The following is a 25,572-nucleotide window of genomic DNA, read 5'->3' as shown; positions in this document are numbered from 1 at the left end:
GATGACGGGAGAGACTCTTGTGGGAGTTACGAGGTGCGTACTGTAGACGAGGAGACGATAGATGGGACGAGGCGAGACGAGAGCGACGAGGACGACCTAGCGTTGTCCGCGCCACGAGATCCAAAGCATGGAGAGTTCTATGTATCGACCGTCCAGCCCAAACCGAAGGCAAAACACGGAGAGAAAACGCGACCTGCGCCGCGCTCACGAGCGCATCGAGCCCCGCGACGAGCGCGACGCCATCGAGCCCGCGATTGACGGAGCGCCAGAGAGCGGGGCACCTGCGGTGAGCGCGGCGCCGTCCGTCGTCTCAGCCTCGGCGCTGTGGATGGAGAGGAGGACCTCGCGGATGTACTGAATCTTGTCGTACAGCCGCTGGTCCGCCTTGGCCTTCTCCGGCCGAGAACTGGGCTGGAGCGCGGAGGCCATGATGCCCGCAAGCGTGTACTTCTGGAACTGGTGGTCCGGATCAATGTACGAGACGACGCGGCCTTGGGAGGAGAGCACGATCTTGGAGTGGTCATAGAAGTTGAACTGGAGGACGTCGTGCGAGAGCTTGAAGACGATGACGTGGCGCATACGAAGGTACTTGGAGACGAAGTCCATCCCGCGCGTGCGCTCAGTGTCCTCGTACGTGTAGGTGTGGTCAACGTAGAGGAGGTCCATGATGTAGCGCTCGAAGTGCTTCAGGAGGTATATCTTGTTCTTCAGCTCGTCGGGGTACTCCATGACGGTGTAGTTCTTGCGTACATAGACCGTCCCTTGACGACGAGACGAGATGTAGTCGAAGTGCCTGCGGACCGACATCAGTAAGACGCAGACACGAGACAGAACTGAGTACTCACTGCTTATCAGCGGACAACACGAGAGTAGTGCTGTCGTTGAAGTGCACTCCGACCGAGCCGTCGGTAAGCGCGTAGCCCATCCCGTACTTGTTGCAGTAGTCCACCCAGGAAACGATGAACACCTTCGGCACAGGTAGCGCTTCCTCCTCGGCCAGATCCCGGAACACCCGTCCCTTGGCCTTCATCTCGAACGCCAGGTTGAAGGTAGACAACGCGACGTCGAACCCGTTCAAGCGCAGTGGGACGCCTGCAGGCGCGGGCGGAGGTGGCATCTCCTCGTGCATCCGCTGCTCCCGGGCGCGCTTCTCGAGCACCTCGCGCTCCCGTTGGCGGTCGCGGTCGCGCATTTCTTTCGTCCGCTCCTTCTCCTTCTCTCGTACCCGCTCCAGTTTCTGCCGCTCCCGGTCGCGGGTCACATCTTGCTCCCGCATGCGACCCAGGTCACGCTCGTACGCCTCGCGCTCCTTCGCCTTGTCCTTCTGCAACCGTGCAGCGTCCCGAGTGCGCGCCGGTGGCGGAACGTTCTCCCCGTCGTAGTCGGGATCGTCCGCGCCGCTGGGGACGGCGGGCACCATCTGAGCGACGATGCGCGCCTTCTGGCTCTCGATCTCCTTCGTCCGGATCTCCTTCACCCGTGCCTCGAACTCGTCCTCCTGTTCCTCCGCGATTCCAGTAAGGCCCGGGCGCACGCCGCGCGTGGGGGACTTGACGGACGCAGCGGACATCGAAGGGTCCTTCGCCGCCTGCAGCTTGCGCAAGAGCGGCTGCTCGGGTTTCCCGCCGGGGGTCGCCTGCTGCGCGACGATGAGTGGCTGACGCGCGGACGATAGAAGAGCAGAGATCGGGCTGCCGGGCTGGACTGCCTTCTGGAACTCCTTCTCCTGCTGGACCAGGCTTGACACTCCGCGTGCCTTCGCCGCCGCGAGAGCGGCCGGGTTGGGCGGGGGCGGGGCGGAGGGTACGGCAATGCTCGTGGCCTGGTCGTCGTCGAGCATCGCGTTGCGGCGCAGGCGAGCGAGGTTCATGCGGGACATGTGGGGGGCGACATGGCGGAAATCGGGAGGGCTGTCGTGCGCGGAGACGGGCATGTAGCCCGGAACGATGCCTTCGGTGAACCATACGTGGTCGACAATCTCGTGGAGGGTGGGGCGTTGTGCGGGGTCAGATGTGAGGATCTGTTGAATGAGCTCCTGCACGCCTTTCGAAACGGGACGGTCGGCGGGGAACCCGTAGTCGTTTTCGCGAATACGCCTGAGGGAGGATGTTAGTCCAAGGACACTGCGCAAGTAATGAGCATATACTCACTCGTAGATTGCCTTGACTTCATGGGTTTGGAACGGTGGGCGGCCTACAGCGAGAGTGTACAAGATGACACCGATGGACCATATGTCAACTTCGAAGCTGTGCCCATTGACGGTGTCGAACAGGACCTCGGGGGCGATGTAGTTGGGTGTACCACAAATGGTCTTCTTGCGCTCGCCTGGCTGTTCGATGAGGGCGGCCAGGCCGAAATCTCCGACCTTGACGTTCATGTTCTTGTCGAGGAAAATGTTCCCGAGCTTGAGGTCGCGGTGGATGACTTGGTGCGTGTGCATGTAGTGGCACGCTCCCATAAGCTGAATCATGAAGAAGCGGCCCTCGGGTTCGGTGAAGCGTCTCCGCCGGCGGAGCATGTCCATGAGTGAGCCGTTATGGCACAGCTCGAGAGTCATGTAGACGTTCTCCCCGTCCTCGAAGCAGTCTTGGAAGCCGACGATGTTCGGGTGCTGGAGGGACTTGTGGATCTTGATTTCTGCGTAAAGCTGAGGGCGGACATGAGCACTTTTAAATCGTGATATACGGGACGGAACTTACTTTCGTTTTGGCCTTCTTCGTTACAAGAGATGACTTTGTTACTACCTTGCAAGCGGTCCTTTCGCCGCGAGCGTCTTGAACTTCGTAAACGCGCGCAAAGCCACCCTAGCAATATCACGCAGTCAGTCGCGAGGGAAGAGGGGCGTTGAGGAAATAGCGCGGAGGAAGGGAGAGAATTCGCCCATTGCGTGCAGCGAACGTATGCGCCAGGCTCGCCCCGTCCAAAAACGACGTCGAGGTCCGCACCATATCGTGCAAGAGCGAATCCACGCAGTGTGCGAGCATGCCCAACCCTTAGTCCTCTCCACAGCCTGCCACGCCGAACGACCTGCCGTCATGAACGCAAGCAGAAACGTTTCGACCAAATCTCCAACGGCGAGGATTGGGCAGATGCTCGCCGACCATGTTCAACACGTACTGGCTGGCGTCGGATCTTCCGTTGTCGCCGACCCCTCCACCCCTCAGAGTCCGCATTCAACGTCACCATCCAAAATCCCAAACCAAAGTTCACGGTAGCATCGCATATGCGCGCAAGGAAGTGGCGATGGCCCATTTCTGTCCACCTCCGTCCTCCAGAATCCCTACACCCCGCGCAAGCAATGGGGAGCTACATACCTCACCGAGCATGCCCACGCGGGCGTACTCCAGACCGCGGTGCTTGTCTGCGATGATCTTCGGCGGTGAAGGTGGAATCTCCTTAGTCTTCGGCTTCGGCACAGGGGGCCCAGCTGGCTTCGGTTTGGGTTGCTCTTGCTGTGGCTTCGGAGGGGTCTCTGACCGAGACGGCGGGGGGTGGTGGCGGCCGACTTTCTCGACTTGGCCGATGGCATAGTTGTTGTAGTGCGACGCCGGCGCGAGGGGGTGTCGCCGAGAGGCTTGAGGGGCGGAGGGGTGGTGAGACATCGTGTAGGCCTGACACCGTGGATGTCGTCTTCAGTTGGCGGGGGCGGAGGGGAGGGGTGTCGAGGAAACCGTGAACAGAGCGTGGTTCGCACATGTTCGCCGCATTATGTAACGCACGTGTTGGTTCGAGTTCTCGCGTACCGCGTCGAGTCAGGTGATCGCGACGTGTGAGAAGACTTTGTTCGCCTTCGGTTCGAATCCGCCTTGGAACTCATTGTTTGCTCTCATCATCCCAAGACGAGAGCCGACTTGATTGATACCTCTCTGCTATAGTCTTTATCTATCTTCTTTGTACCATTTATAAATGCTGTGTGTGAGGAAGTGAGCACTCAAACCTACGGGGAATGTGACTTGCTCTGACACATCACTCCCGAAGATTCACTTACTGGCGACCCATTCCGAATTCAAAGAGGCTACGCATATGGCCAACACGTTTGCTATGAGCGTGACTGATACGATATCATCACAACAGCAAGAGTCACCTGAGACCTCTCTGAGTTCCTCGTCGCCCGAAGATCCATCGTTGCAGTTTGGAAGTTTATCCCACATCCATTGACAGGCCGGTTCCTCCAACTGCTGTTATTCATGATAGCTGTCAATTGCAGCGGCATGAGGACACTTGACCTACTCCCAGAATGTCGGCCTCATGTCGGCAACCGATACTAATCCGTATTGGAATCTAGTGCACGCCGTATCTCGTCACTAGACTTGATTCTTCGCCCACCTGACGGCCGGATCCCGCGCTGATGGCGTCATACTCTTTAGACTGCACAGGCACGACCTGTAAACGGTCTTCGCATCAAAGTGAAGGAGATGTTGAGTCGACATTCGACTTCTCGTCCGTCGTCCGTGTGCGGTGCTCGGTCCACTGACACGCCGATGTCGCGGTAATGCTGTGGACCAGACAGAACTAGAAAACGGCTTGTGTCGGGCCATTGAGGTGACGATGCGGCGAGGTATGTGCACTTATGGAAGCCATCAGTCTTCACCGCGATCTAACCAGTTCATTGTTAGTGGGGCAATTGACGGGTCGTGTGGAATGATCCAGAGCCCACAGACCAGCAGTAGAAGTTAGAACCGATCGAACGCAAATTCCGCACAAGTTCATCACGAGGCCCCCAGCCAGCCTAAACTGGGAGCCAGGAGGCGACGCCGCACCCGCGACCGTCGGCGAGCCATCTCGACCCATGCCGCGGGTCCGCACGATCCACAGATGCACTAGCGGTTCCTTCACCCACCGCAGGCTCTCGGCCACCTCATGCCAATCTCGTCGGGGTCATCCTCGCACCCATCAATCAGATATTCCGTGGCAGCGTTCCGCGGCGGCGGCTCGAGCCCGAGCTCGCCCTCGGTCTCCCCGACCGGATGGGAGGTGCTGCGGTGTGACGGTGTGTCCTGCGCGTGATGTCTTACACCGTTCGTCATGCCGCGCGCCCATACATATCGGAACAGACATGCGCGGGGCTTTGCCGCTTTGCATCACGCTAGTGATAGGCACCACGACCTCATGTTTTGCTCGAGGCTTGAGTCGGCAGCCCAGAACACGGCAGGCTCCGCGCATCCATAATCAGGCTGAAGTGCAGTTCAACCCTGTTTTGTGCTTTCGTATTGAACCGGGTGGTCATGTTCGCTGACTCCCCGTGGGCGCGTTCTCAGCGGTTGTGCGCCGTCACGGTGAGTGGAGTGTGGTGCATGTATCCCCACAAACGCGTCGCGCGTTCTGACGGGTCACGGATATTGTTCTACGGCCAGATCACTCTACGTACGACCCCGATAACCACATGACATGCGGGAGATCGTCATATGAACGGGTTTGAAGAGAAGCCCGTCTCAAGCTCATTTGACATGCACTGGAACCCACTATTGCCTTGTATATGCGGGGTGCTCCGATCGAGAAGCACGCTCCGAGCATACAAACAAGCAGGTGACACGTACATAGCCATTCTTCAGACGCTAATACCATCATGTGCGCATTGATTGTATGGACGACAGTACATGCGCTCGCTGCGGGGGATCATAGTGAGGTAATAGTGAGGTATCCGCATTCGCACGGCACGACACAAAGGCAAACACCGTCCAAACCCAAAGCACAAAGAAACCCCGTCCAACGGTCAAACGCCGACCACCAACGACGGAGAAACGCGACGTCTGCGCCTTCTGCCACCATTCGGGCCTTTCTGTAGGGTGGCGGCGGGAAGGCGAGCCGGTGCGAAAGCCGTGGTGCGGGTCCCGGGAGTGCGCGCCCGCAGAACCGGCCGCGGAAACCCCCAACGCCAAACAACGGGCGCACGCGAAGCGCGACGGTTGCTTTGCGTGCGCCGCCACTCGTTGATGCGCTCGGGGCGAAAGGTCCGGCGTCCATCCCGTACTCCCGGGCCTGGGGGAGGACGAATCCGGGAGCGAGGGCCGACGGGAGAAGCCCCGAGGAGCGAGAGCTAGAGCGCGAAGAAGGGAGAAGGGGGCGGGAAGGCCTGGGCAGGCAACACAACACGACATGGGAGGACTGCCACTCGGCCCCGCATCCGACCAGGGCGGGCACAAGCACACTTACCTCCGAGCCATCAGTGGGGAAGCGGCTTGCGGGGCGGACAACGGAACGGGGGGCCGGGCGTCGATACGAAACGCCACTCGGGTCGCGGAGCGGTGCTTCTTCTTCTCCTTTGTGGTCTTGTTTGAAGTGGTTACACAGTGTGCCTGGTCGAGTTCTTGTTCGTGAGCACCAGTCGCCATCCGAGACGCAGACGCCAGACTCGGTCGTCCCGACTCCCGTCGAACGTGCACCGTCCCGCCATCCGGTATCAGCAGAGCGCGGGGTGGGGAACGAGAGAACCGGAGCACATATCGTGTACCCCGGTGCCTGCGGGATCAATGCGCGACCTACCACCCGCGCCCCGGAGGGCCAGACCGCGCGGGCAAGAGCGACGAGCATTGAGTGATGCCCAGCCCAGAAGCGCGGACCCCCGTCGCAGCGCTCCGCAACGCCAGAAGCACGAGCTACCACCAGGCGCACGGGCATCGCCTGCGCACACCCCGAACCTTGCGAACCCAGGCTCTCGGTGCGGGAGATGCGCAGGCCCAGCCTCGACGCGAGCGAAGACGTCAGAAGCGACGCACATGCTTGCGTCGCAACACGGGAAGCCTATTGGAACATCGAATCTCCAATGCCAAGCACACGCGCGTGTGTGCGGGAGCGTCGAGGAGACACCCTCGCCCCCGGGCTCCGCAGCTCCGAGGGCGCAGATCCGGATCGCGGAGACGGAGACGGAGAGCGCAGAGCGCACGGGAGGGCGTGGATCTGCGCCCGGGTCGGAGGCGGAGGCGAGACGGAGATGCGAGAAGCCCCCGCCCAGCCAATCGCGGCGGAAAACCAGGCGCGGGTCGGACTGAGAGCGCACTCCTTCACGCCGACCCGCGCCCGCTAGTCCGATGCGGCGTCGATGTGGGGGAAGACGAAGCGAGGGGGTCTGGACACTCTGCGCGTTTGTATGGCGAGGGGCTGATCTGCGGGGGGTGCGGACGAGTCGGTCCGACTGGACGAGGGGGAGGACAAGGGTGGGGGCGCATCGACGAGCAACGAGCCTCGAACGTCAGCCCGTGCTTCGATGGGGTGCGCTTTCAGGTCGGAGGGAGGGCGGTGGGAAGGACTTCGGCCGCGGAGCACATGGGCGTGATGAATGTAGCTAAGTAACGGGGGAAAGCAGCGGAATAGGTGCTGCGGCGGGCCTGGAGCTGTGGTTAGCACCCGCGTGGGGGCGAGAGGTTTGGTGACGCATGGAGGGCGGGCGTACCTGAGCGGGCTCGTGGGACGTGGTGGTGGAAGGCGTGGAACAGGGTTCGGTCGTTTGTGCGCGTCCATGCAGGGGCTGCGAAAATGGCACAATCCATGGGCTCGATGACCCTGGGCGTCCCTGCATCCGTCCGGCCAATGTCAGTGTCGTCGTATGTCAAGTTTGATTCCGACGGGACCATGATATGACGACAAGATGCCTGTTCGAGTTCTGCTGTTCGGCACCCGTCGACCCGGATCCGACATCTCCCGCACGAAGTCAATGCATGAATAGCTGCGAACAGCGAAACTCTCTCACCCACTCCCGTCTTCTCGACTCACGTATGCCCGCCGCTCTGATTCCCCTGTGTTCCAACCGCATCAGGCGCATACCGACGCTGTGCCCCCGCACGCGCGCCACCTCCGTCACTGCCGCTTCGTCGTCGCCCGAAGCCAGGACGCCGGCGGGATATGGCCAGGAGCGGGTGCGCCATGTGACGATAGAAGGGCTGCGATAAGCTCAGGATGACGATGGATCCTGATGATGGAACTCTCTCATGTCTGACCGTTCGCGTCTGGCTAGCTAGGGCTAGCTCTGGGCGAAGAAGCGCGCCCGTCCAGCACATGTGCGTCAGAAGCAGACGCGCCAACTCCGCGGCGCACCAAGTGCAACCGGACGGCGCGTTACGATGGACACGGGCCTGAACGAGCAGCACGAATCGACCCAGAAAGAGAAACGCGCGATCCGTCAGCTGCGTGGAATTCCGTGTCGCAGCTCTAGACCTGCACGGTGCCCGCAGACGAGGTACCGACGGGGAAAGTACGAGGGTGCGATGCGCGCCGTCCCACTCTGGCGCACCGCGCGCGGCGTCGCGACGAGGTGCTACAGAGTGCGAGCAAGGGTGGATGCTGCCTCGGGCGCGTTTATCAAGCGAGACGGACGGAGAGAAGCTCGTCGGGAGCGGAGCGGAGGCGGAGGGGGCCGTTGGAACGAGATGGCTGAGTGGAGACCCGCGTGATGCGCGCGCACGATGGGCGAACGTGCTCGTCGGTGGCCGGATGTGGGCGCAACGGAGGTGGATGGTGTGGGAGCAGGGGGCGGGCGTGTGCGTGGCAGGCGGAGGGAACGCTCGATGGAAGATGGAAGACGGAAGACGGAAGACGTGAACTTACGAGAGCGTCGGGCACGGCGGCTGTAGCATGAGGCTTTCAGGCCTGCGCTGGCCATGCACGGTGTAGGCCTTGAAGCGTTGCAGTAGGGTCGCGCTCGATGGAGCGACGCGCATCCTCGTCGAGGCGATCCAGCTTGAAGGCTTGTAGCTTGCACCCTTGACGCGTGAATCGACTGCCGATGGCTGCAGATGCGTAAATCGCATCCTCTGACCACCGACGATCTCCCTGCTGTCTATATGCGCTCTGCCCGCCCTCCGGTGAACCTTGCAGCCTGCAGAGGCCAGAACGCGGGTGGATGTGTCTTCGGCAAAATCGAGGGGTCGAGGCGGGTCTGAGATGCAGATTATTGAAGGCACAGGGCCAATCAAGCGAGATCCAGAGCAAGCGAGAGTCGAGAGAACACCGGTGATGGTGCTGCGTGGCCACTGGTCTGAGTCAACGCGGATCGTCGCCCGCAAAAGCGGCAGCGCTCGGGCGCCCGCGAGGCACGAGGCGCCGGCGGCAGCGGCCGCGAGCACACGCCCGCGGCCCAATCGCACGCTGCAGAATCCCGTCGATGTCGGGCGAGTGCGCTGCGCTGGCAGATGGGTCGAGAGTTGGCGGAGGATGGGTGCGCGCACGTAACGCGCCTCGGGACAGGGCACGCACCGCTCGCGCGCGATTGGCGTGCGCGAGGTATTTCCGACTGAGAGCGAGGCGTGTCGGCAGACGAAAGAAGGGTGGGCATGCAGCTGCCGCCGCCAGCCGGCGTCGGCGGCAGTGGAAGGACACTGGAAGATTCAGCGGGACGACGAAAGATGCGAGCGGACGAGGCTCGCCCAGTACTGCAGCACTCGCGCATCAACACGAGGCGTCCCGTAATGGCCAATGCACCACTTGCTGACGAGCGACTCAGTCCGCGACATACGTACTTCGCGTGAAATGCAAAAACATTCGATCCGCAAGCACGATAGTCGAAAGAAGATGACGATGACTGCGCGATAGAAATACTTGGGCTCAGGTTCGGCTTGGTTGAGGTGCCTGCAGGGACTTCGGTCCTCGCCGAGCGCCCGCATGCCATCGCTTCCTCTTGCTTCCAGCTAGCACCAACCACAGACACCTTTCTACCATCCTGCCATCCTGAAAGGACGCTGCACCAGGTCGCTGTATGCGCCGGAAATGACGAACAACAAGTTGTCCACCAGCTAAACAGAATCACGGACCATGGCCTGCTGATCACCCACCGAAACCCGACGGACCGCCGCCTCCGCCCGGGCCTCCCACTAGCCACCGCCCGCATCTTCTTCCAACGCACCTCTCTTTCCGCCCTCGCCTAGACTTGCTCCAGCCTCGATGCAACACTCCTCCAGCCGCCTCATACCCGGTCGGTACCCGCCTCCCGGCGAGTCTCCAATCGCAGACGCGATCCGCGCCCGCCGTGGCGAGCGTGGTCTCCTCCCGCTCGACGGCGCGCTGCTCCACGTTCCGCCCATCGCAGAAGGCTGGAGCGCGCTTCTCGGCGCGGTCAGGACCAAGGGGCGTCTCCCGGGAGACGTCCGGGAGCTCATGGTGCGTCCCGCCTTGCTTTGATCCGGACGGATCGAGCGGAGGCCCACGGAAGCAGGTCAGAGGAAGACAGTACTGAAGCGGACGCCGCAGATCCTGCGCGTCGCGGCGCACAACGGTGCCACGTTCGAATGGATCGCTCACGAGAAGGTTGCGCGCGCCGAGGGCCTCGGGACCGCCCAGCTGCTGCTTGCCCGCGACCTGGGCGTTGTGGGCGACGCCGGGGTGCTCACCGAGCTGCAGCGTGCTGCTTTGGCGTTTGCGAACGAGAGCACGACGGCGGTAAAGTCACGGATCGGACGACGGACGAACTACGCGCTGCGCTGGGCGGGGATGACGATCTGTTCGTCGAAGCGGCCGCGGTCGTCGCGACGTACAACATGGTCTCACGTTTCCTTGTCGCGACGGACGTCGCCGGGCTCAGCGACGAGCCCGTGCCCTGGCCCACCGACTTCGCCACGGTGCGCCTCATCCCCCATACTCAGCACATGCACCAACTGCCCACGCAGCACGAGATCCCGTACCCCGACGCCGAGCCCGACGCCGGGCTCACCCTGCACGTCGAAACCCACACCGTCTCCCCAACCGCGCCCTGGCTCGTCCTCTGCAACTCCCTCCTCACCTCCACCGCCCTCTGGACCCCGCTCCTGCCCACCTCCTCGCCCCGCCGCGCGCGTACAACCTCCTCCTGCACGACCAGCGCGGCCACGGCCGCTCCTCCACCCCGCCCACCCCGCCCACGATCGCCACGCTCGCCGCCGACGTCGCGCACATCCTCGCCACCCTGCACATCCCCCGCGCGCACGCCGCCTCGGCGTCTCCCAGGGCGGCGCCGTCGCGCTGCACTTCGCGGCGTCCTTCCCGACGCTCTGCGCGCGCGTCGTCGCGTGCGACACCGCGCCCGCTACGCCCGCGGGAACGCGACGCCTGGGACGCCCGGATCGACCTTGCACGCACACAAGGTATGCCCGCGCTCGCCGCCGCGACGCTCCCGCGGTGGTTCCCCGCGGGCTCGGCGCTCACGGCGCCGCGGCGCGAGGCCGTGGGGCGGATGGTCGCGGGCACGGCCGTGGACGGGTTCGCGGCGGGCGCGCGGGCGCTGATGGCGTACGATCTGTACGCGGCGGGGCTGGAGGGCTGCGCGGTGCCCGCGCTGCTCGTCGCGGGCGCGCTTGACGGCGACGGCAAGGTCGCGGCGGGCCTGCGGGCGTTGCGGGAGAGGTGGGCGGGGAAGGGCGGGGACGTGCGCGTGGCGGTGGTGGAGGGCGCGGGGCACCTGCCTATGGTGGACGCGACGGCGGGTTCTGGGCGGTCGTAGAGCCGTTTCTGCGCGGAGAGTGAGTGTAGATAGCCGCATAGGTCGTGCAGCAACTCCGGAGTGGTGTACGAATACGAATGACGTTCCTCTGCCTTCGCTAGCACAGACCTCGCGCGCGTCGGCTGAGACTGCAATTGCAAGCCTCCGTATGCGAGACATCCTTGAACTTCTTGCTCGCAATACACTCGCGCGGGTGCCTGGCTTTCCCCGGCACTCTCCCCTCCAGCGCTCCCGAGCGCACCACGCGGCACACACAGCCCACGAGCCTCAGCGAACCCTCGCAAAATTTCCCGCCTTCCCGCCCTCGTCAATGTCAGGCGCGCGCGACGAAACCAGCCACCGACGATCCTCCCGGACGCACTCGCGCATCACCACGCCCGCGCCATCGCAGTACGTCGGTGGAAAAGGGCACCGCCTCGTGGCCCACGTCCATCCCTCCTCCCGCGCGGGCGTGGACCCGGCCGAGCGGCGGCCCCACCTAAAAGCCACTCTGGTGGGCCAGGAAAGGCGAAGGTGTGGCTGGCGCCTAACGCCCACGCCGCAGCCGAGGGAAGACGTCCGCTTGGGCGAGTGACTCTGCACTGATCGCGGCGCGCGCGGACCTCGGGGTTCTTGGGTCGGGGGCGTCGGGCAAGCGAGACGCGGCGTTCCGTGCAATTTTTTCGCGCGTGGGCGTGGTGGTGGTGGAACGAGGTGCTTCGGTCGGCCTTCTGCGCACGCACCCTCGCGCGGCCGGCGGATGTCGATGTGGGGGGGAGCGCGGCTCGGGAGAACCTGGTACTGTGTAGATTCCGATTGTGGCTCATGGGTTGCGGCGCAAAGGCTCGTGGCCGCCCGAGCTGTTTGTCGCACACGAACCGGCGTCCTGAAATTCGGACACGGACGACGTCATTTTTTAATTGTTGTGCGACCGTGCAGCCTCGCAAAACGATCGTGCGTGCGGTGCTCAGGCGACAGGACGCCTCCCGACCCTGCCGCACGTTTGTCGTCGCGGACACGACAGCGTGCACGCCGGACGACAGCCGAGCACGGACGCCGGGCTCCAAACAAAACGACGCCCGTCGCGTCGCCTCGCACGACTCCCGAAGAATGGAGAGCCCACCTCGAGGCCACACGATGTAGTATGTAGAGGGCGATCGGCTGGGATCGGGACCCAGATAAGGATTAGGCCTTGTACAAACGACGCACCCAGCGCACATCGTGATCCCGCCGAGCGGTGTGGCCGAGCTGCCTTTCCGGGCACGAATCCAGGGGGCGTGGTACCTGTGTGAACGCCGTCCGGGCGCTCACCACTCCGTTTTCGTGGTTCGTGATGGCCTGCAGTCGACGGGAGGCGCGCGCGATAAGCAAGAAGCGTTGGGAGCTGCCAGGTCGACTTGTGGCCACGGGCGCGTTCGCGGCGGCGGACGCCAATGGGAACGGGCGGACGTAAAGGCCATCGTTGGACGACCGCGCGCCCGGCCGAGGAGGGCAGCGCGAGTGCACGGCCGGGCGGGCATGCGTGAGCTCCGTACGTCCTGCTCCTCCTCGGACGGCGACGTGACCCTTCGTGGAGGGTCTGTCCGTTCAACGGAGGCTGCTGCGGAAGTCGATCGCTCAGAAAGGTCCACAGCAGGAGGCTCCGACGTGTCGCTCGCGCTCCTCGTCCACCGCGTGCGCCCACAAACAGGTACCGCTCAGTAACCGCGTCGCGCGCGCGGGCGGACGACGCACGTTTTGAAACTCGCAGACGCCCCGGGCCCCCCCGCACCCCTCAATCGCGCGCTTCGAACGCGCTCGGGCTGTCCCAGCGCGGCCATCCAAACGTTCGTGGGCGCTAGACTCGGAAGCTCGAGGCTCGAGCTTCGTGTCGACCGAGTTCCGCCGGGTGCAGGTTTCTACCATTGCTTATACGTACGCTCCTGCCCCTCCATCCGCGGCGATCGGCGAAGACGTGGGGTGGCGGGTCGAACCAGCTTCCAGTTTCAGGACGCGATCCTCCCCGCTCGCCATCTCTGGGGTGTTTCCCGCCCTCGCCTTGCGACGTCGGCGTCGGGAAAGGCGTCGGGGTTCGCTCTCGGACTCTGTCCGACGCGCGCCGCTTCGGGAGCCTTCGAGGGCGCGCCCCGAGGGACCGAGGCTTATGGGTCCGGGCTCTGTGCACGCAGCGGCGGCGCGTGGCCCAGGAAGATCTCACAACGCTCCTGGTCCCATTTGTGTAAGCGAGATCTGGGCTGGTATATGCCTCGTCAACGGAGCCTCTCAAACTTCCGCACGTTCTCGTGTGATCGCCTGTCCTTACAAACACGAGCGTCTCGACCTCGTGCGTTCGCGCACCGCGCATGCCATGTTCGAAGTTCGGGGGTAGCCGCCCGGGATCCCCCGCACACGTGTCGTCCCGGGTGCGCTGCAGGCGCCCGTGCGTGAACTGAAAGGGACGCTACAGGCGGCCCTGGCCAGGCTCGACGCACAGAGGCGCGCGTCTGGTATACTATACAATGCATAACGGCGTATGTGATCCTGCGCGAACACAAGTCGCCGCGCCGCGATCCAGGCGCGGCGGATCCGGGCGCAGTACTTAGCTTGAGAGACTAGTCCCGGCGACCGCCCCTTGCGGCTGGCCAGAGGCTCGATCCGTCCTGCGCGAGGGACGGTGGGACGGGGGACGGCGAACGTAACGACGATGGACGGCGGGATGAAATGGCGTGGCGGACACGGACCGGGGTGCGACATGTACGGGCGACGGGCGACGGGCGTGTGGGTCCCCCACGCGGGGCAGGGCAGGGTAGGGCAGGGGCGGAGTGAATGGCTGCGGCCGCGCGCGTGGGCTGTGTGTCCGGACGCCGAGAGCCTCAGTCTAGAGTGCTGCGAAGCAAAGCCGCTGTTGAGTCTGTTTCGCGAACGCCCTAGGGTGTCGTACGAGCGCGGCGAGGGACGGCGAGGGACGGGTCGTGTGCCACGTTATGCCCGTGTCCGGCGGACGACATAGGCTCGCGGACGCGCGGGATGCATTGTTCATGACGAGCTGGTGCGAGTGCGGTCGAGAACGCGGGCTCTGAACGACTTGGGAAGGCGTTGTGGGGCCGCGAGGCGGTCTGCGCCCGCGGGGACCCACGATCTCTGCGCGGGGGCCTCGAGCCGTCGACGGGACTGCCGTTCGCGGTTTGGACCCCCGTTCGTTCGCGGCGAGAAGTGCGGGGTAGCGAGTGAGGGGAAGTGCGGGGTAGCGGCTTCTCTGCGTGGGGAGGGGGGGGCGAGCAGGCCTCGGACCGGGCCACATACGTACAGAGCCCCTGCGTCCATCAGAGCTGGACGCAGCGGTCGGGACGGAGGGCCGGAGCGGTGATGGGAGGCTCGAGAGTGTGTGGGACGACGTGCGAGCGCGCAGCTGCACGCCCGCTCGCTCAAAACACGTCGCCAGGAAGAACGGAGTGTCCCAAGCTGCACCGTCGGAGCCACACAGCCATAAAACACATCGACGAAACCTCCGAGGCGGAGGCGGGTGGACGGAGGTGGACGGGCAGATCGTGCAGGCAGAGGACGCCCGCGGTCGATCACCACGCCACGGTTGCGCTCGACGTCACCGGGCGCCTCTTCGGCCCGATCGCCCGATGATCCCCAACACTGTCGCCCCCCTCGACGTCCCATCTCGACATCCCGCAGGCCACACCGACGGCGAGTCCGGGGTTAGAAGTCGCCCTGGGCCACACATATGACCTGGGCGGGTGGCCCAGGGCGGGCTCTATCCATCAATGCATCAACGTCAACTCTACCCGGCGGTCGCGGCGTGCGTTCAGCGACGGTGCCCCAGATCGTGGACGTGTGCCTCCGCCGCGTTCGCGCCTAGGCCTGTTCACGTACGCACAATGAGCGATCGAGCCGAAGCTTCAAGCGAGTGCTCGTTCGCGCACGCCAGACACTCGCGCCCGCGCCGAACGGAGAGGCACATGAGGCACGAGGCTCGCGGCTCGCTCGCACGCACGCACTGCGGCTAGCATTAGCTGCAGCCTCCCTATCAGAAACACGCCCTCCGATCCCCACACTTCGATCGAGCTCTCTCCAACACCTCAACACTTCTATCGCCGCCGCGGCAGACCCAGCAGAGCAAAGCAAAGCAAGGCGCATGCGGCATGCATTGGCGACGGGGAAGCCCGCGGGCAGAACGCGGGGTTGCGCACGCACGAAAGCGTCCGGAGCGGAGTCCGGCGTCCAACGCGCCCTCCCTGCGCACGCCCACCTGCGCCGGGAGAGACCGTCCGGGGACCTAACGCGCGCGAAGCCTGTCACCCGCAAGGCCCCCCGCACTCGACGCGGGATCTCATAGAGTGGAGCTGCGCGCGTCCGAGCCCCGAGATCGCCATCGCGCGACCCCAGGCCCCTTCCTCCCGCCCGCGTTCGCGCCGCCGACGTCCGCGGTGTGCGTGCGCGGAAGCCCTGTCAGGTGGCTGGTTCTAGTCCTGGTCCTGGTCCTGGTGCCGCCGTGTGCTGATCAAAAGGGACGCCGAGGGAGCGTCGTGCGAGGGCGAAATCCGAATGTGCATCCATATCAGCAGCTGGCAGCTGAGAGGCACACACGGCGCAAAGGACGCAGCTGGTGCTGGTGGCCAGTCCACAGCGCAGTGGCACCGGTGGCACCGTCGCGACTCGCGAAGCCCGCGCACCCGGCCTCCGTCCCGAGCCCCGCTGTGGCACGCGAGCGGAAGCGCGCACGCGCCTCCCCCGAGAGCCGCGTTATCCCGCCAGCTCGAGTCTCCGGCGGCGGTGAGACTTTGCGACATTGTTCGCGTTCGCGTTCGTGGTCTTCGTCCGTGTTGCACTCTGCGGCGGCTGGTGAACAGGCGATTATCGATGTCGATGTCGATTCCGAACGGCACGGCGCGATGCGACGGCTCCCAGCTGCAGCCTGCAGAACACAGCAAGCGGGGCCACGCGCGCGGCTACGCGCAGAATGGAGAGCTCGATCGTGCGGCACGGGTCCGCGGCACGCAACAGGAATCGGCGACTCGGCTATGGCGCGGCGCTGCAGTTGTATTGTGAGAGAGCTATACTGCGACAGTGCGCTACAGCAGCTACGTATCGGTATGTGCGAACGCGTTCCAGAGCCTGCAGCGTCCGACGTACGCCGACGCGTTTAGACTCGCACCGCATCCCGCGCGCGTGCGAGGCACCCGCACCCAGGCATCCAACTTCCCCGCGTCCCGCGAGCGAGCCCCGTCACGCACGGTCTGGCTAGCGGGCTCGAGCACACGCTAGCCACCGTCGCGGTGTCGTCATGCGTGATCGGGCGCGAGGCTGCATACAGTCGGGTGCGCAGGTGACCGCGGCGCGCGCGTGACCGCGCGCACGGGACGCGGGCTGCGGGCAGGTCGCCCGGGGCGGCGAAGACGGGCTGCAGTGCGGCTTCGCGGACCGGAGGGGTGCACGCATCAGGAAATCCCGCCGCCGTCTGTGGGTTGCGTCGGGCAGTCGGGGCGCGTCGGTGCGAAGGGCGCGGAGACGGACTGCTGCGAGGTTCGATGTTCGATTCATCTGCGCGGGCTTGGCGGCTGCGGGGTGGGCTCTCTAAAAGTCTTCGACGGTGCACAAGTACATACATACGGCAAGCCGTTAACCGGCGCGGGTGAAGAACTACGGCGTGCGGCGCCTCGGAGGCTCGGGACTCGGCGCGGTCAGTCGCTGCTGCGAGCGACGTACGACGCCCGTACGTCCTGCCTCCGAGGCGCGCCGGACCAGCGCGGTGTGATGGATGGCCGAAGCTAGAGATCGAGAGCTTGTGCGGTGGAGCGTCGAACGTGCCGGCCGCGAGGGAGCGCAGCGCGCGGGCCAAGCACCGAGAACGGCGCGCACGAAGCTTCGTCGGGCGGTGTGGGGGCCCCACCGCCGTTCGGTCGCCGGAGTGCTTGGCTGGCAGCGGCGCGCGGGGTAGACGTCTAGACGGTGTTGGTGCGTGAGGTGGGGAGCTTAGCTTGGGATATCGCGCCACGCGAGCGCGAGCTCGGACGGCCGCGCCGTGCGCACCGCACCGCTCGTCTCACGCCCGTGCGTGCGGCGCTGTGGGTGTCTGCGGACGCGCGCGGCGGCGGCCGCAGCTGTCGCGGACGGGGAAGTGCGATCTCGTCCGCTTCGTAGACTGGATCTGTGTCGAGCGGGCCCGGGGGGCTTGAACGCTTGAAACTGGACGTCTGGGCGCACGTAGATCGGCGACGACGACGGCGGCGACGGGGTTTCCCGATCGAGCCACAGGTGTCCAAGATCCCAGCGATGCCGGTCGCTGCGCGGGCTCGCGTTTGGTACTGTATGTACATGTACATGGCGCGACGGGAAAGAGGGCGGGCGATCGCTGCGGCGCGGACGCGTCGGCGGTCGGGGCGAGGACCGAACGGACCGTGCGAGGTGACGCCGAGAACGAGGGGGAGGAGGAGCCCCACGTTCGGAGGCCAGAGGCCTGAATGAGATTCCGATAGTGAACTGTGACGGCCGCGGTGGGGGAGGGAAGGAAGGAGGGGGTCTTCGTGACGTTCGCGCTTGGCGCGAGGGGGGCGGTCAGTTGACCTGCAACCGGGGAAGTGGAGCGTGGGGGACGGGGGAGGCGTTCGTCATAGTCGGTAGCGGCGGGAGAAGGAGAAGGCAGAGGCGAAGCCGGGACGTGGACGCGGGCCTGAGGGAATCAGCTGCTGCAGGCAGGCCGCGCGACGAGGCTGGTCCCGAGGGCGACCAGCTATAGCACTGTGCGGCCGTTCGCGATACAGGACGCCTCGTGTCGCGCGCGCGGGCGATGCGCTGCGTCCACTTCGGAGGGACGACTTCAGCGGATTGTCGGCGGCGGGATGCAAGCAACGCGAGGCCGAGGAGTGCGGTACGTGCGTCGTGCGGTGGATCGATTGGCAGATCCACGGGCGGGAGCCTGGAAGCAAGCCCATCTGGAGTGACAGAGAGGCTGAGTTCAGGCCACCATCCCGGGCCCTCCCGCGTCCGATACGGCGTGGGCGAACCCCCGGCGTCCCGGCGCTTCCTGTCCATCCGCAACGCGAAACCCGACCTCGCAGGCAGACGCGCCCGTCCACCGATGAAGTCGGGCTTGAGGCCACCGACCGAGGTGTGAAGGTTTGAAGCGTGTATCAAGACGGGCAATGCGGAGAGCGAGGACGCGCGAAGCATCCGACGCCCATGCACCGATGCACCGACTACTAGCCGCGCCGCGTAGGGCTACTGCAAACTGCGCCGTTTGGCGGGACAACGTGTGTAAGGGGGCTGCGAGCAAGCGGCGGACGCATGGCGCACTCACGAGAGGAGCGGAGCATGCATTGAATGCCGTTGAGGAGTTTGGCGCGCGCGCGAGATGCGCGAGCTCCATTTGGACATCCATGATTGGAGAGCGATTTGAGCGCTGGCGTGGAAACTCAAACTCAAAGTGGCCATCGCTGTTGCTCCGAGGGCTCCGCTTCGTTATCGAGAACAGCCAGAAAGGATGCCGACATCGCGACACAGGAGAGACGGATGTTTGGTGTCGCGCGCCTCCCCCCGCCGTATGTCGTACCACGGAGAAGCTCGGAAAACAGGCGCGCCGCTATTCACAAGGTCCGTTTGAGTTCTGCGAGGGCGGTGACGTTGTCGCGCGCGCGCAGCCCGTGCGCCGCGGAGCTGGGGATGGGCGCGCTGTGGTTAGCGGCGAATGGGACGCGCGATGCGGATGGATACGGATAGCGTTGGCGTAGTGCTGGGGGACTGGGTGTGGCTCGCCTGCCGCACGCGCGCGATCGCCCGGGGCCAATGAATGGGGGGCCGCACAGATCGCCGCCGTCACTGCGAGCTCCGAGAGAGAGACGCGGCGTGGGCTGATAGAGGACGCGTTGCGCGATAGCGCGTGGAGATGGGGATCTGGCACGGCGGCGGAGGGAGATCGCGCGAGTGGAGGATGGTGTGGCCGCGAGAGGACGCTGGCCTGGCCGTGGTAGAGCGCGATAAGCCTGTGCGTGGGCGGTCACGGGGCGGGCGATAGCGGTGGGAGGGGCGCAGCAGCGGGAGGTTTGTGGTACAGCAGCCGAAGGACGGGAAGGCGTGAATGCCGGCGTGGTTCGCGCACCAGGGACGGATGGATGGACGGCGCGCGCGCGTTGAGAGCGGCTCAGGCGCGGGAGGAGCTTGAGCGCGGCGAGAGGGCGTGGTGGTCGAGAGGGCGCGAGCGGGCGTGGGGGATGTTGCTTCGGGACCCGGAGCATGGGGGCGGGGCCGCGCGCGCGATGGGCTTTCGGAGGATCGCGGTAAGCTTTAGGGAGATGGGGTCACGCTGGACGGTGCGGAGGACGAAGAAAGCAACGTGGGGGAGAGCGTGGCTTTGACGGGGGCCATTATCTGCGATGGGGGAGGGAGATAGTCGGCTGGAGAGACGCAAAGGGCCTCTACGCACGCGGGGGAAAAGAAAGAACGGACTGGGGGCGGGGGCACAGACAAGGGATGGGAGTGGCCGAGAGGGACGTCGGCGGAGGGCGCGGGGATGGGCACTGCAGACGCCCATCTGAAGCCGGCCACGCATCGGAGGCCAGATTGGGCATGGGTGGCCCGGGGCCAGCACAAGGGCTGCCGGGGGCTCGGGCTGCCATTTGGGGCGGTACACAAAGCTGGCGCCCGCTCGGTTCTCTTTTCTTGCGTTCTCCCTCTTCCTTTTCTCTGCCCGCACATATAGACACCTGCCCAGCCATGTACATCCGCTGCTAACACTCGCCGCCTAGTCGCCTCCTCGTCTAGTCCGGCGTCCTCCCGTCGCTGGATCCCCTCGACGGCCTTCCTGTCTATCCCCTACAGCCTCGACGCCATGCCCCCCTCCTACAGCCCCTGCCCCCGCCCTTGCCTCAAGCGTTCCTCCCGCCCACCCAACCTCCTCCCCCCTCAAGACGAACAATCCGCCCTCCTCGCAATCGACCCCTCCATCCTCTCCTCCGTCGTACGTTTCCCGCCCCAGACTGCTCTCACCCACACCCTCGGCGAGGCCGTCGTCTACGACCGCACCCCCATCAAGGTCCAGCCCAACAACTGCGCCCTCCCAGCGCGCGGCTGCCCCGGCCGCACCTACGTCGAAGACCCCAACGCCCCCCGTCCCTCAAAGCGGACCGGTCTGAGCCCCCAGCGGGGCAAGACCCTCCACCCACGCGCCGTCGACAGCCGCGACCGTCGGTACGACGATGACCCCACCCCTCGCCAGAGCCCCAGGGTGGACTACCACCCCCTTCCCGCTCTCGTCCCCGACCTTTCTTCCGAGTCTTCCGAGGAGAGCGACGGTATGGCCAGCCCCCCTTCAGAGCATTACAGTCTCGGTGCGTACCCCTGGCCACATACTCGCCTTATCTGGCGTGCTCACCCGCGCCTCTCATCACAGGTGCCGCATACAATGGCCCCAAGTTCTCCCTTGAGCATTCGCTGATGTCCCTCACCATGGCGGGCACCAACGCCCCCTCAACGTCTGCCCTCTCCTTCCTCCCCCACCCTCCTACCCCGAAAATGCGCTCGCCGCATTCTCCCGCCGGCTCCCCCTCCCACTCGCCGTCAAATTCTCAGTGCTATGCGCCGGGCTACTCAAATCCGCACTCCACTCGGACCACGTCGCCCGTCCGCTCCCTTTCCCCGCACTCGAGACGCAAGTCCCGTTCCGGACCCTCCGTGCCTGTTCCCATCGGCGCGGCGTATCCCTCGACGAGCCCCTCTCACATGCCGACGTCGCCTTCTGTTGGCCTCCCGGCAAGTCCGGAGCGCGAACGCAGGAGCAGGCATCGCGACGACCGCGGTCGGGAGAACCGGGATCGGAGTCGAGAACGAAAGGACCGGGAGCGCGCCGAGAAGCTCAAGAAGTTCAACGAGCGGAGAACCCTAGGTTTCGACGACGCGAGTTGCCTGGGTGGCTTTTAACCCGAGCGGTCTGGGCTCCCTCCTCGACGTGCGTTTGTGGCCCTCCTTCATCCCCTCCTCACTCCCGTTCGCGTCGCGTCGTAGGACAACGCGATAGGGAGTGTCGTCGGGACGCTAGCGCGGTGCGCTGCTGTGCATATCTCGCGGAGCCGAGAACGGACTTGCCTGGCTACGATGTGAAGAGCACCTGAATCCACCAATAATCGACCTGTACCACAACCATCTAACGACTTATATTCCCTCCACCAAGCACGTCCTCTCTTTATTATCTCTTCCTGCTGCACACATCTCGTTTTTTTCTTTCACCAACGCAACATATCACGACGACCAAACCCCCCGCTACGTGCGTCTGTCCGCAGCCAATCCGCTCTCATTCCCGGGGAACCGTGTCGTCCATACCCTCGTCCTCCTCCCATCCTTCCTCGCTTCCCCCACTGCGTTGCTCGCTCGCCACGGTGACCGTCAGCCTCGCGCTGATTTGGCCGTCGTTCGCCTGGGACGCATCGCATCGCCCTCCATCACCCCTGCGCGCACGCCACAGCTGCCCATCAGCTGCCCCGTGTTCGCCCATGACGACGACCCGGTTTCCCCCACGGACCTTCTCTCCTCCTGTCTTGTCCTATCGCGTTCCTCTTCGTTCGCATCGGTCCTGCACTACCATACTCTCCTCCCTCCTCTTCCTCCGGCGCGCCATGTGGTCAGCCGCACGTATGTCCCCCAACCCTCTTAAGTAGTTCTCCCGCGCCCCGCTAGCACTTGTGAGCTCCCTCGTCGCCGCTGCCCACCCCCTTCCAACCCGTTCGCGTCTCGGGCGCGGTGCGAGCGCGACGCTCCAATGCCATTGATTTTGACAAACACCGCTCGCTCGTCTGCTCTGAGATCTGAGTACTGAGTGCCCCTCGTCGCTTGTGTGTCCGTGCGAGCGTGCCGGCCGCCGGCGCGCGGGGCTCGAGGCGCGTTATGGCCCCCCTGCGAACGTTGGCCTCATCGTGCGTGTGCACTTTCACACACGCTCGCTGGATCAAGACCGCCCGCACCGCCGGGCGCGGCTTGCCTGCGCGGGGGGCCCATGCCCGCCGCCTCGCGGCAGCGACCAAGTGGCACGCAGTCGGAAGGCAGGAACGTCGAAGAGGCGATTGGACTCCCGACCCTGGGCTGATGTTCCTCGACGTCGCCGTCGCTCGCGAGCGGGGCGGTAAGTAGGACCTTCGGTGCGTGCGCGCGCGTTCTGCGCCGCCTCTCACTTGTAATTAGATGCTGGACGTCGGCTGGACGGCCGGTGGGACTTCCTCCCCGCTCGGTGCAGCGGCTCGGGTCGGAGGTGGCTCACCAGGGTTTGGGCGAGGGTCCACCGAGTCACGGACATCTTCGACGAGAACGGGTGCGCGGTGTAGCACATTGTACGCTAGTGTCGAGTCCCTGGGCAGCGCGTATTCATTGAAGGCCCACGTGAAATGGCTCGCGTTCGCCACCCGCGCCCGCCTTCGGAGCGGGCGGCGTTTTCCGGGCGCGATATCTCGTCGTTCGACGTCGCGCGCACTCATAAGTATCAATCAGGCCTGTCCGGGCGAGGGACAGGCCGCCCGGGGCGCGCGTACTATGGAGGGCGCGCCGCTCGTCGGTTCCGAGACCCCTCGCGCGAGGACGGTGGACGACGAGTCTCTCGACGGTGTCCATGGTCGTCCGTTCCGCTCGCTTGCCTCCGGGTAACGGGTTTCGAGGTCCACGCCTCTGCCGCGCAAGCGGGCCCAGAATAACGAGCGAGCGGTCCGACGCGCCCTCGCGCCCTCGCTGTGCTGACGGAGACGGCGACGGAAGGCGAGGTGATGCGGATCGCGGGGGACGAGCCTCGCCGTGTGAGGGCTCGTTGCGGCACCGTCCGACCCGTGTGGTTCAACTTGCTCGCGTCGCGCCGCGATCGCGAGCTCCCGTCCTGGGCGCGCGCGCCACGCGCCCAGCCGGAGTCGTCTCACGCGCCCGCCGAGTCGTCCGGTGTGACGACGTAGTACGGCGCGAAGCGCGAACGTTTGGACGTTTGGACGGGGCGACGCTTGCTCGCGCGCGCGCTCGCTTGGCACGGATGGAACGCATCCATGTCCGCGGACGATGCTTCCGGGGGGCGCTAGAACGCTGGAATATGAATGCTGAGTGCGACTGGAGCGAACGCACCGCTGCGTCTCGGGCGGCATGACCTGCGAGCCGGCCTGGGCGCGGGGAGAATGAAGGGTTCTGTGGACCGAGGTCCGGCGTGCGAGTCCGTCCTCAGATCCAGAGTGGGACGAGCGTCGAGGGGAGACGAACGTGAACTTGCAATGTGTGCTGGTGTGCGGGAGGTGCGGAGGCCCAAAACGGCGTACGGCACACACTGGGGTCTGCACTATGTAGCGTTGAGTCAAATGTGGGCAAAGTGACAAGCAAGTTGTACTATTGGATTCTGTTGTACGGGCGTGGACGCTTGCCTGCGCAGGCGCCTACTCCCCACGTGTCTTTTGTCCGCCACCGTCATCACGACCTCGCGCAAGACGATCCCCCACACCGCGTCCCACTATGTCAAACTATGACGAACGGCATGCGGGATTTGTCGTACCACAATGGCTCAAAGAGCATCCCGCAATCAAGGATCTGGGCATCGTCCCTTATGAGATGGAGATGCCGGTGGGTGGCGCCCGCCCCTCATTTTACCGCGTCTCGTTGCTCATCTTAGACGCAGCACACAGTGTGTGTTACCCAGAACGGCGTTGAGCCGGGTTATGTGATGAAGATCCCCCCTGACCACTCCAAAGAACTGGAGATCTATCAGTACCTGCAGCAAGACCCTGCCTCGGTGGACTTCATCCTACCCATTCGAGTGTTCGAGGGCGAGCGGCGTTTCTTCATAATGCCCTACCTTCTCCCATCATTCACGTGCGATGTGCGGAAGTGGTCTATGACTTTCCTTCTGTCGTGGTTCGACCAGATACTTGAAGTGCGTAGTCTGATGTTCTGGCGGATCTTCGCGTGGCGTGCTGACCTCCACGGATTAAGATCGCCGATTTCCTTCATCAACGTCGCGTAGCGCATCTGGTACGGCCTACACTCTTGTTATTTTGCTGCCTCTGACTGTTTCCTTGACAGGACATATTGGAAACAACCTTGTTCGGGGAAAACGCACAGAAGAAGTCTGGGGCCAGCAGCTCTTCGCTGATCACCAATACGTAATCGACTTCGAGTTCTCGGAGATCCTCGACCTCGGCCCCGGAGAGCAGACTGCAATCGAACTTCCGCGCACATGTTGGGTCGAATGGTTCGGCCACACGCACCTCGACCCATACTCGTTCGACGTCTGGCTCCTTGCGCAGGTGTGGCAGTCGGCCGTCTTGGTACGCTCGTGTCTCTACTGCTACAATTCTCCTGCCGGCTGACGGCCGTTGTGCTGCAGTCTATCTATGCCCGCAATTCCGAAGACGAGATCACGACGGCGCCGTGGATGCTCAGATGGTATTTCTTCTGGCTTCGGGGCAACGAGGCGGGATGTTTGGGGGTGTGCATTTGTCGTCCGACCGTGAGGCGCGCCCGACAAGTCCTCACGGGCATGCGAATCCTGGTGTACGTGGGGGATACCTTAGCCGGGCTGCTCGGACTCCGCCCACTGTGCCGAAAGCTTTGGCCGTCTCATACTACAGCGCTTGTACCGTGATTCCAACCATGTCGATTCTGCACCCCATCTACAGGTGAGTCATGTGGAACTTCGTCCGAGTTTTCTGGTGCTGACCATAATCATTTACATGTACAGCTTACCACGGGTGATGAATCCACTTCGTGGAGATACATCCACCTCTTACAATACAGCATGCTCCATGCGCAGACAAAGCAACTCTGGTACGACGGGAGGGTCTCTATTTGGAAGCAGTCACCTTCAGCGGTTCACCACAATCGGGCTCCGAGTTACACTGTGGAGAATACTCAAGGATGGACAGGAAATATCAAGATATAGAGAATGCGGGTGTCGATGGGATTCGCGAGGCTCTCAAGGACGGCCTCAAGTACTTTCGTGACAACACGACCGTAGACCGGATCAACATGGCTACTCCTGACGCCACGAGGGTACCAACGTGAGGTGAGTGGGCTCTTCCGGCGAGTGTGTTTGAGGCTGATCGACTGAAAAACCGCTTCAGAGCCTCGCTTGATCGCGTGCACACTGTGAGCTGCGGTAAGTCCATCCCAGAACGTTGTCGAGGTAGATCCGAGCTGTACAATAGAGGTTTGTTTGTTTGTTTGTTTGTATCCCATTTATCGCCCGTCAGGGCGGA

At 64.2% G+C, this 25,572-nt stretch overlaps 5 protein-coding genes across 5 annotated transcripts; 3 read left to right on the top strand and 2 right to left on the bottom strand.

Annotated features, from left to right (window-relative positions):
• Positions 1-204: 204 nt before the first annotated feature.
• On the bottom strand, positions 205-3,602 carry BXZ73DRAFT_91451 (Pkinase-domain-containing protein; the record flags this gene model as incomplete). The annotated part of the gene is made up of 7 exons (XM_048025977.1): positions 205-793; positions 846-1,504; positions 1,535-2,096; positions 2,151-2,647; positions 2,700-2,804; positions 3,315-3,458; positions 3,507-3,602. The coding sequence occupies 7 exons, from the start codon at positions 3,600-3,602 to the stop codon at positions 205-207; spliced, it is 2,652 nt and encodes an 883-aa protein (XP_047875317.1).
• Positions 3,603-9,873: 6,271 nt separating this feature from the next.
• BXZ73DRAFT_91450 (AhpD-like protein) lies at positions 9,874-11,404 on the top strand (the record flags this gene model as incomplete). Its single annotated transcript, XM_048025976.1, has 5 exons — positions 9,874-10,089; positions 10,180-10,330; positions 10,375-10,547; positions 10,572-10,685; positions 10,787-11,404. The coding sequence occupies 5 exons, from the start codon at positions 9,874-9,876 to the stop codon at positions 11,402-11,404; spliced, it is 1,272 nt and encodes a 423-aa protein (XP_047875316.1).
• An 8,791-nt stretch (positions 11,405-20,195) lies between these two features.
• BXZ73DRAFT_50957 (uncharacterized protein) lies at positions 20,196-21,283 on the top strand (the record flags this gene model as incomplete). Its single annotated transcript, XM_048020533.1, has 2 exons — positions 20,196-20,694; positions 20,757-21,283. The coding sequence occupies 2 exons, from the start codon at positions 20,196-20,198 to the stop codon at positions 21,281-21,283; spliced, it is 1,026 nt and encodes a 341-aa protein (XP_047875315.1).
• Positions 21,284-21,653: 370 nt separating this feature from the next.
• Positions 21,654-23,378, bottom strand: BXZ73DRAFT_79506 (uncharacterized protein; the record flags this gene model as incomplete). The annotated part of the gene is made up of 6 exons (XM_048023106.1): positions 21,654-21,902; positions 22,040-22,252; positions 22,295-22,551; positions 22,614-22,822; positions 22,882-23,079; positions 23,257-23,378. 6 exons carry the CDS (start codon positions 23,376-23,378, stop codon positions 21,654-21,656), a joined length of 1,248 nt encoding a protein of 415 aa, XP_047875314.1.
• Positions 23,379-24,474: 1,096 nt separating this feature from the next.
• BXZ73DRAFT_24554 (uncharacterized protein) lies at positions 24,475-24,929 on the top strand (the record flags this gene model as incomplete). Its single annotated transcript, XM_048017695.1, has 2 exons — positions 24,475-24,621; positions 24,702-24,929. Coding segments are annotated over 2 exons (375 nt in total), but the record flags the coding sequence as incomplete, so codon positions are not given.
• Positions 24,930-25,572: the final 643 nt, after the last annotated feature.

The sequence above is a fragment of the Epithele typhae genome (genome assembly GCF_022376455.1).
Source record: "Epithele typhae strain CBS 203.58 chromosome Unknown BXZ73scaffold_45, whole genome shotgun sequence".
Lineage (NCBI taxonomy): Eukaryota > Fungi > Basidiomycota > Agaricomycetes > Polyporales > Epitheliaceae > Epithele > Epithele typhae.
This window is presented reverse-complemented; position numbering and strand designations above follow the sequence as displayed.